At 31.8% G+C, this 11,006-nt stretch overlaps 1 protein-coding gene across 1 annotated transcript; it reads right to left on the bottom strand.

Annotated features, from left to right (window-relative positions):
• Nucleotides 1-5,917: 5,917 nt before the first annotated feature.
• On the bottom strand, nucleotides 5,918-10,548 carry LOC133816516 (sulfate transporter 1.2-like). Its single transcript, XM_062248969.1, has 13 exons — nucleotides 10,201-10,548; nucleotides 10,030-10,078; nucleotides 9,680-9,884; nucleotides 9,408-9,585; nucleotides 9,240-9,305; nucleotides 9,003-9,116; nucleotides 8,720-8,836; nucleotides 8,499-8,625; nucleotides 8,099-8,385; nucleotides 7,812-8,002; nucleotides 7,352-7,437; nucleotides 6,543-6,619; nucleotides 5,918-6,244 (listed from the first exon to the last, which is right to left on the bottom strand). The coding sequence occupies exons 1-13, from the start codon at nucleotides 10,546-10,548 to the stop codon at nucleotides 6,095-6,097; spliced, it is 1,995 nt and encodes a 664-aa protein (XP_062104953.1). The 3' UTR covers nucleotides 5,918-6,094.
• Nucleotides 10,549-11,006: the final 458 nt, after the last annotated feature.

Below are 11,006 nucleotides of genomic sequence, written 5' to 3'. Positions count from 1 at the left end.
GCACACAAAAAAGAACACAAGAAGGGTTCAAATTCAAAGTGGGAAAATATCAAAACTTGAGTTTTGTTTAAATATTTAAGACACTGCATAAATCAAAGTCTTAAATAGAATATGTATAGAGAAAAATTTTAATAAAAAATATTTACAACTGGAGCAAAGATTAAGACTTCAAAATCAATTTATACACCCTTCTGCATAACCACTAACCAACTTTCTTAACTAATTGTAAAATTCAATATGAAATTGCTACTGCTCCAGAGAAAATTAGACATATTGGATGACTCAAAACACATATTAAAACAACAATTATTCTTAGTCTCACAGTTTACAATTCAATGACTTCGACGTCAATTTGTGATCCAATACAACATTGCAAAAACAACAATTAACAGCAGAAGTGTTTTCCTATTTTTCATAAAGAAGTTCTTATCATTTTCCTCCATTTGCAGTTCCTATTTTTCATAGCTTTTAATGGTAATTTCTGTTCAAATTCAAATCAGAGCATTTGAAACCTCAAACAATAAAACATGTTAGTTTTCAGTACCAAAACAGTTGAAAAAACTAAAGACTAATATAGCACCATTAAATTTCAACTTCCTCAAATGAATAAAAGGGAAAAAGATAAAAAGAAGAAAAAACCACCTAAAGGAAAGCGAAAAGAAGTGTTCTTGCTGGCTCAACAGAATAGAATCATTGAAACACATATCTAAAACTTATCTAAAAAAGACAAAAAAAGATCAAATCACTCCAGCCCCATGCCTTCTATGAATAAACCTGGATACAATTCACAGATAAGAAAAAGAAAATACAAAATCTTACTAACAGACTGTAAGTAAGATTTTAATTGGAGAGAGCAGCCCTCTCAAAAGGTTGTAATTGGAGATACTAGCATCTCGAAAGCTAGACTGTATTTCTTTTCTCACCATAGTAATAAAGAGGTTTTCTATGAGGGATTTCATTCTTGGTGTTACTGTGTTGATAGAAAAATTCTATTCTCTAAAATTGTTCTATCAGCCTACATGGTAAGACTAAAACAAAAAGAAGAAGCTCATAGAACAGGAATGGGAGTAGGTGAAAGTGTACGTATATGAGGAATTATGCTTCTTTTAAACCCAAAATATAATATCTAGTTTGGAAAAGGGTATTTCATTCTTAAGCTATACAAACTAGACATTTTATTTTTCTGTAATATATGAACAAATTTTTTGAAGTGTTATATAATGTACCGTCCAAGAAAAATGCTGAAGTTACAAAGAAAACAGCAAAAAACTTAACAGTTGTAGAAAGTAGAACAGTAAAACCAAGCTAGTACCAGCAACAGTTCCAAGGGAGCCCTCTTTATGAAAATTTATGGCAAATGTCTCTTGGCACTTCCTGCATTAATGGAAAACCAAAGTTTCAGAAAATTTGAACTCACAATACAATTTTTGTCATAGAAATTCTAGTTATACGACTTTTAAGCATATGCACAAAACAAAACTTAACAAAAAGGCAACCTTATCTTTGCATTCAGCTCAAATATCCGGCTTATAAACTCATCTCTGCATGATCAATCCACAAAATAAATTGTAGATTTTTTAATAAATATTAAAATCAAATTTGAGAAAAATTAATTGAACAATTAGAATCAGAGACTGTACCGTAAAGCTCCTTCGTTGTACTTCGCGGATTGAAAAAAGAAATTTCAAACGTTGAGATTCAATAGAAGAAATATAGAAAAAATAAGTCTTAAATACGGAAAAGAATTCTTAATCTTCTCGTAATTACCAAGAACAAGAAAACTATCAGTAAGAGTCTTGCTCAATACCTTCAATGCTTCTAAATTAGATCCAACTGTAGTAATTTCGTCTTGAATCAGAGAAACCCTTGACTCGAATGTGGTGTAGCCCTTCTCAGGATTTGTCTTTCGTGAAGGGGAGTGAGAGACTGAGAGAGATAGGTCTACGGGAAAGATCGAGAGAGATAGACTAAGAGAGACCAGGAAGAGAAAGATTAAAGAAAAATTGAAGAAATGGGTATAGGGGAAATGGGTACACGGGAAAGGTAGAAAAAACTTAGTCATTTGTTGGTATTTTATTTTACCTTGCCGCCTGAAACTTTTCACATATACAATAACTCTTTTTAAATACTATTATAATGTTGTGTTATGGTAATGGGTGTTTGGTGTAGTGTAAGCTAGTTGGGGGTTGTGATTAATGCTCAAAAATGCCAAATTCTTAGTTTTAAAGTGTAAAATAAATTAAGTCTTAATTAATATTTTCATGGACTTATTGTAATATGTTTTATAATTGAAAATATTTATTTTAATTTAATTTGTGTTTAATTTTTAGGAATTAATTTCATTTAGGCATTAATAAAAAGCAAGAAGAGGAAGAAATAAGTAAAGCTGAAAAAAAAGAAGTAAAAAGTGGCATTTTTGGAACCAAGAGGCCCATTTCAAGCCCAAGCCCGCTACCTCCTCCCTCCCTTCCCAGCATCAAGTGGCTTGCCCTTGTTATGCCACGCGTCCCATCTTCAGCCAAGCAACCCGCGTGACCCGATCTGCAAACTCGCGACCCTGCCCGCGTGACCTTCCCCCTGACCCACGAGCAGCTCCACGTGACCCGCTTGCCAGCTGCCTGGTTCCCTTGCTCCAGTCTCGACACGTGGCTTCCTTGCATTGGCTGTGTGTTGTTCAAACCCATCAGCTGCCACGTTGTGTTTCCAACCCTTTTTTGTGTGCTCTTTAGGTCTTGGAGCTTCAAAGCTCACATTTTGTGGTATTTTAAAAAAATGACAAAATGACCATTTACTAAAATAGCTAGGTTAATATTAATAATAAGATATAATTTTTCAAAATCATATTTTATTATTAATATTTCAAATTTATTTTGTAAACCCCATTTGTAATTTAATTTCATTTTAGTCTTTTTCTACTTCTATAAATAGGGACTCATCCTTCACATTTATTATGTAATTTTTAGAGTAAAGAAACTATAGCAAAATTTCTACTCACTTTCTTCTCATACTTTCTTCTTAGAATTTTTGAGAATCATGAGCGTAATTGTCTAATTTTCCTAGGAATATTAGGGATGATTCCATATGCTAGTGATGTTATTTTGCTACTTTGATTTACTATGTTCTTAATATAATGCATTTGAGTTGTTTATGTTCTTTTATCCTCATCTTTATTTTGTTATCTGTATTTACTTGTGCTAATAGTATATAGGATTAGTCATGCTCTTTCTATGTGCTTCTAATTAGTAAAAGTAATATTGATACATAATTTTATGTCTAATCTTCTATTGTATTATTGTCCTTGGGTATTTTGTCATTTTTAGATTTTCCATAAGATTAATATTGTGCTCCTAAAGTAAAGAACTTTATAACTCAAATGTACTTTTGTTAGAAAAGAATATGGACTTTTACTGTTAGATTTTCCAAGTAAATATTGGGATGTGAACTATTTGCTTGTATATTTTTGTAAATCAAGTAACTAAGTAATCTAACAAGCATAAGGATGATTCTTGAAACCTTTCTACTTCTCAACTCTTGATTACACCTTTTTTTTTCACTTGTCTCATTTTATCATTTCATCAAAAAGACAACATCAATATCTCAAATCTATATTCATTTTCATTTTTATTTATTCCATGTTACTAACTTTTTGTGTTTTCTTTCTACTAATCTTTTGATTTAAGTTACCTCCTTGTGGATCGAACGTCCAATTTTACTACAACTATCGCTTAGTAGTTGTCACATTTTGGGCGTTAAACACCTTCCTTTCATACATGAACTGTAACCAATGGACTTCCATTTTTCAATTCTTTAATCACAAAAACAAACACATACAATGAATAAGGTGATCATCAATCACTCTAAAAGCTAGCAAATGCAACCCATACCACAAAATATAACCAGTGCCAAAAAAACAAACAAAAACCCTAACATAACTAAACCAAAATCTTTGAACGGAGTAATGATTATTACTAAAATATTATTCCATTAAAATTAAAACTTTAACATTGCAAAACAAGAACAAGCTCTACCAACATTCAAAAATACTCATAAGTCATTCCCCTGAGAACAAACAACGTCCAAAGCACCATTTTTTGGATTCCCATAGATGAAAATAAACATGATAGCAAAAAGAAATCCTTTTTTGAAGAGGAAAAATGAAAACACCCTCACCATGCATACTCGTAAAAGAAACTAGAAAAAAAAGACCAACAAATAAACCCATTTCAAAAAGAGGAGGAGCACGTACCTTTTCGATCCCCTCAATCTTCGAAAATGGACTTTTTCAAACAAAAATGCATAAGAAAATAATTCGAAAACCCTTGTGCTGTCGAGGACGGCGATGACCTCTAGTTCTCTAATTGCTTGAGGAAGACAAAACGACGATAGTGAAAAGGTGGGATAGATTTTTTACTTTTTACTTTTCAATTATATATTTTATTTTTATTTAAAATGTTTTATAAATTGTTTATATATATGAGAAAAAAGAAAATTCATTAAAGGAATTAAAAAAACGAGGGCAATTTAGACATATTGAATTTTTTTTTGACCAAAATCGGGCTTTGGGTATCATATTGTTCCATTTTACAAAAGATGTGGTCTGTTTTGTCATTTAACAAAACATAGGGGACAATCGAGTATTTAGGCAAAACATAAGGGCCAAAATAATATTTTCCCATGATTATAAGCAACATAAACTTCGCCTCTGCTTTTTGTTTTTCTTTGTAGTAACAAAATTTATAAGTAAAACAATACGACAAATAGGTTTTTTCCCTCCCAAATTATATGGCAATTGTAGAGTCTTACTCCTTGAACTTTTTTGTGTAACAAAAATTCCCTTGAACAATAGCAACTAGTGATGCACAAGAATTGGCGGGGAGTCCTCCCGTCCCCGTCCCCGTCCCCATTTACAATTTTAATTCCCTTCCCCGCCCCATCCCCGTTTATTCCCCATCAGGGACGGGGTGGGGAATCCCCTATTGGGGCGGGAACTCAATTATTTAAAAAAAAATAGATTAAAATTTTAAAATAAAAATAGTAAATTATATGTCAATAAAAATATTGCACAATACTTATGATTTAACATAATAAACATTATCCCAAATAAATTTTAAAATATTAAAAAAGTTACTAATATACTACAATAACACATAAAGAAAGATATAAAATACATATATAAAATATTACAAATATATATAATAATTTAAACGGGATCTCGTCGGGGCGGGAAGTGTCATCCTTGCCCTGTTTCATTTAACATTCAGGGATTCAAAGTTATCCTCGTCCCCGCCCCAATCCCCATTTAGACAAGGATTACTCACCCCTTTAGGGGAATTTGTGCATCTCTAATAGCAACGATTGCAAACATGCCCCTTCTATTGCATTTCACTCATTTTATAAATAGTTTGCTGGTGTAGCTACCTGCCACAATTATAGTTCATTGCAGTACGAGAGTCTATTTAACTAATTTAAGCTGGCTGAAATTAAGTTTATTGTCGCTAATCATCTGCTGTAAAAATATAGATACTTATTCCTAAGTCATTAAACCACTATTATGCATGTATTTTTTGGATGGATTCTCAAATCATACCACACTAGCGTCACACCAGTGCTACATCGACAAACTTTGTTAAAAAATGAATGGATGCTATAATTTAGGGGATTTTTGCCATGCAAAAAAAAATTAGGAGACAAGACTCTGTAAAGGTCATTGTTGGGGGACTCGCTAAAAAAATATGTGACTAAAAATATTTGTATAATTTTTGTGACTAGTGTGGTTTTAATCACAATACATTTTATCTCTATAAAATATGTTGTGAATAAAATTACATTAATATTGAAAATTTATATTTAACTATGACATTTTAGTTACAAATAATTTTGTGTTGCAACTAAGAAAATCACATTTAGTTACAAAAAATTTAGGTGGGGACTAAAACGTTGTTACTAAATAATTTTTTTTAGTGAATAGAAAAAAGAAAAAAAAAAGGACAAAATCAAGAACGTCAAAAAGAATCTTTTATTAATAAAATATCGAAATACATTTACATAACTTGGATGGATCACGAATAGTGAAATGGCGAAATCAATTAAGGTTTCAAGGTTCTTCGGGGATGTTTGTTTTGGGAGCAAAAGTGTGAATAGCGTCTCCGACGGAAAGAAAGATGTTGCTTTCTCCGATCTCATCTGCAAACTCTGATTCGTAAAGCTTGTCCATCACAACTGTACCTGGATTTGCCAAAGCAAGCTATATCCATGCCATTGCCAAGTGCCAACCAAACATTTCATCAGCCACAACTTGATACTATTATTTCTAAACACTATACGTCTTTTTATCCTAATATTACTCGATTTTGATGATGACATTTCTTTTATAGATCAAGAGAGAGAGAGAGAGAGTTTTCTATAATATTTAATTTGTCTGACATCAAGTTTCATTTGTATGTATAAATATATGTACTATTTTGTGACACAATTTAATCGAAAATGACTTCAACTACTTTTGTGATTATTATCTTTAGACAAAGTTGAATTGTATATATTACCTGAATCTCTCTCTTCTGAAGGTTCCTGTATAATTCTTCCAAAGCATGGATGCCACTGGTGTCAATGTCAGTAACAGCTGCAATAAAATATTATTTGTGGCGATGAAAAACTTAATGAACACGTATATAAATATATACTATCAAATATAAATTTGTTTAATTTTATTTATATAATTTATTAATTATTTTTATTAAATTTATATTAATATTATATAAATTTCAAAATAAATATCATATTTTAGTTAAATAATTTATTAATTTTTATTTAAGTTTATATTTGTTCTAATTTTTTAATTTGAAACTGATCACAAAAAATTATATATTATATGTTAAGTTTCTTACTAGTTTTTTTTTTAAAATAATTTGGTAAATTATATTATATACATAATATGATAGTATTCTAATAAATAAGTTTAAGTTTAATTAAATTTTATTTAAGTTATAAAACCTATGATTTTATTATTTTTAAATAATTATTATTGTAAAATATCTCAAAATTTTCATATTTTAATTTTTTTAATTATTTATTATTTGTAAATAATTATCATTATAAAATATCTCAAAAATATTTAATTTATATTTTTTTAATTATTTATGTGTAAGTATAAGTAAGTTTAAGTTTAATTAAATTTTATTTGAGTTATAAAAAGTATAATTTTATTATTTTTAAATAATTATCATTAGAAAATATCTTAAAAATACTTATTATATATAAGAGATATATTATATATAGCGTATTTAATTATAATCGCATGATATTAGATATTAATTAATTGCAAAGGAGATGACATAATTAATTAATTGCTTACGTGACATCTCCACAATCAAATGTTGAATTTTTGGTAGATTACATTCATCCACTCGCTCTTCTTCCTCAGTTAGCCACCTCAAAATTCTGACACAAAAAAGTATAATTTAAGCATAACTAGTAATCCATATACATATATATTATATATATATATATATATGTATATATCACTATGCATCTCCCTAATATCTAAAAAGCAATTCTTAGCATCTTTCTAAGAGTGCTTATTAAGCATCTCAAGCAAATTAAACATTCAATTAGTAAAGATTTATTATGTAAAATTTCATTCAACTTCTGTGATATAACTTTGTAAGTCTCTACAATTAACCATGGATTAGCATTATAATGGTTTGTAACCAGGTTAACTTAATGTGTCTTAGTCAACTCTGTACCTATTCTTGCACTCACACTCCTTTAATTACTATATGAGAATGTAACTATTAATAATAATGATAAGATACCTCTCTTTAATATAGTTAGAGTTGGAGAAGTAAATAGCAGAGTCAACTCTGATGATCAAAACTCCAGGAATCTGCCTTGCCTCTGGGTATTGCAGGGTGTTCCTGTACACACTAGTCCTTGGTAGCTTTCCAAGTACTGCAGTTCGTGGCCTCGTCACTTGCAAAAGAATTTTAGCAAGCGATAGAGAAACCTATAATATATATGCGCATATGGCACAAATAATTAATATTCATCATATATATACTATAAGGGACACACGTAGGTGAAATATGTATATAAAATGTACCGCAATTAGTAGACCAATCTCGACTGAAATGAAAACAACGCCGAAGAAGGCTCCCATGCAAGCGACGAAGTCGAATTTGTCGATCTTCCATATGAGAATGGCAGCCTCATAGTCGAGCAAGTTGACCACAGCGGCGATAATGATGGAGGCGAGGATGGCGTTGGGTGTGTACTTGAATAGCGGCGTGATCAGCTCTAGCGTTAGAAACACCACACCAGCCATCACGATGTTCGACACGGCCGTCTGACATCCTGCCATGTAGTTCACAGCCGACCGAGAGAACGACCCTGCCAGTTTTGGTAATCATTGTATATTAGTTAACCAACTATTAATAATTTTACCAATACATAATGTATGTGGGTCAAATTTTATTAATTTTTAGCGACTATTACTGGATCACCTGTAGCTACATAACAAGAGGTCAAAGAACCAACAATGTTCATTGTTCCTAATGCCACCATTTCTTTGTTGCCATTAATCTGATAGTCCTTCATAGCTGCAAATGTTCTTCCAATTGCTATTGCTTCCTGATATCAAGAAAAAAAAATTGGCCTTATAAGTTAAATCATTTGAATTTAAACATACAATTTTATTCTTTAATTTTATTTAGCATTTACTTACTGTTAGCGCTACAATACCAGCCACAACACCTATCCTAAAGGCTTTACCAACATATTCTCCGGAGAGGAATAGTTCATTAGCTGAGGGTGGATTTATGCCCTTATCAATATGGCTCACCTGAATAGCACAGATCATATGCTTATTAAATTATTATTAGGCTTATTATTAAGATACTAAACAGTAAACACATTGGTAACACTTACACAAGATCGAATGCAGACATGTTCATTTATATAATTAAATAATGAGAAATATATCCTAACAACCGAACAGGCTTGCTTACTATTTGAACACCATCTTTATCAGCACGAGTTATATAGACACAAAAAGTGGACACCACAACAGTAATCATTGGAGCAATTGCTGGAACCCAAAAATACTTCTTGTTTCTTTTCCCCTGATTATCCAATCCAAACAAAGTAGAGAAAAATGAATTAAGATTGAAAATATAATGTCTAAGTGGAAGAACATTTTAATTTATAAACAATAAAAGTTGAAGAGCCATATGGGTTGTTCTTACTATGTGTTTGGCGACCAGAAGAAAAGCCAAGAAAGCAACCCCTATTACTATAGTCTGCCAGTTCCACTGTAAAACAATTATCAATTGATTGAAAAATCTTAATTTATGTCCACAGCTAAAAGCGTGGCAGTAAAATGAGAATGGTAAAATGAAATTTTTTATTTTTACCCCATGGTGGGCTGAGTTAAACACTGAGCGCAAAACAGAGACAATATCAGTCTTCTTTGTGAAATTCTTTTTTATGCCAAGCAATCCTTTGAGCTGTTGAAGGGCAATTGTAATGGCAGCTCCTCCCATGAACCCAACAATGGCAGCATGGGATAGAAACTCAATCAAGAACCCCAATCTGAAAAAAGATCCAGCCATTTTAGAGAAATATATAAAAGAAAAGAACCAAAAAATACTTGTTATTTATACTATGAATATATTAAAAACATAACCTGAAAAAGCCAAGTGCCAATTGAGTGAGTCCGGCGAAGAATGTAGCTGTAAAAGCGAGACGTCGATAGGGGATGAGATTTGTAGGATCAATCTCAGCTTGCAGAAGATCTCCAAGCAAGAGAGAGACCACAGCCACTGGTCCTATGGCTATGTCTCTTGAGCTCCCCATGAAAGCATAGACAAGAGGTGGAACAAAGCTACTATCTGTGTAAACATACCAAATAATATGCATATATATATAGTTATTTATGAGTTCTATGGGATTGGCAAGTACGTATACATACGTAGTATTTATGGAAAACCAATTAAAGCTCTTCTAGCGATTGAGAAAATAAAAATAAAAACTCACATAATCCATTTTGAGCAGGGAGGTAAGCAAGCTTTGCATATCCAATGTCCTAATATATAATATTTTCATATATTGATAGACAGAAGAATAAATATTAAAAGAAGAAAAGCAGATAGATCTCAAATTGGAACCATATATTAAAGTAGTGTTTAATAAAGTACTTATAGGTACCTGAGGAATACAAAGGCTAGCAATGGTGAGTCCAGCAATGAGATCTCCTTTAAATTTGGCAAGACTGTAATCTCTAGCCCAATCAAAGATAGGGAAAACAGCTTGGACAGCGAGCATAAACTTTTTTGAGTTTGGTTGGTCTTTGAAAGAGCGGAAAGGATCATCTGAGAAAAAGGTCTCCCTGGCAGCAGTGGTGATTTCCTTCAACAGGTTTTGCTTAGGAGGTTTTCCCAGCTTGTGGATGTATGGGAACCTCCCCGAATGGTGGCGCCGCGACGATGGTACACTCGATATGTCACCACCTGCTATTTCCTTCATTTGGAATTCATTAACAACTCTTCCACTCATGATTAATGCACCTGCACCCACGTACACATCAACTAGCTAGTCAGATCCTGTTTATTATACACTAACAATATTCATATATTAGTCCTTAAGCAACAAACACACAGAGTTTGAAAACTCAAAACAAGATGATGATAATGGAGATGACTGCTTATTGTACCAGGGAAAGAGATGTGACCACGGGAGAGCTAGCTAGCTAGCAAAAAGAAACTTACAATACACGTAATAATATATATGTTTGCTTTGGAGAATGGCTAGGCCGAGTCACTGCTTTTATAGATAAAGTTTAGCGGAATATAATCATTAACACAAGGTCAACTCATAAAGAACACCAGCTGGATAACCATTGAAAATGAAAGTAAATATATATATATATATATATATATATATACATGTTAGAGGCATTGATTGGAGCAGCTCCGGCTTAGCATTGACTTTCTTTCCTTGGTTTCAAACTAAAG

Source organism: Humulus lupulus, chromosome 2, assembly GCF_963169125.1.
Source record: "Humulus lupulus chromosome 2, drHumLupu1.1, whole genome shotgun sequence".
In the NCBI taxonomy this organism is placed as follows: Eukaryota; Viridiplantae; Streptophyta; class Magnoliopsida; order Rosales; family Cannabaceae; genus Humulus; species Humulus lupulus.
Note: the sequence above shows the minus strand (reverse complement) of the source record. Positions and strands in the feature narration are given on the sequence as shown.

Excerpts from the sequence above, each read along its gene's own strand:
- LOC133816516 (XM_062248969.1), bottom strand. The coding sequence starts at position 10,548 with ATGAGTGGAAGAGTTGTTAATGAATTCCAAATGAAGGAAATAGCAGGT. Across the intron at positions 9,885-10,029 it reads CCCTGCTCAAAATGGATTAT|ATAGTAGCTTTGTTCCACCT; the intron begins GTGAGTTTTTAT and ends ATGTTTACACAG. Across the intron at positions 6,620-7,351 it reads TTTGATTGTGGAGATGTCAC|CTGTTACTGACATTGACACC; the intron begins GTAAGCAATTAA and ends ATTTTATTGCAG.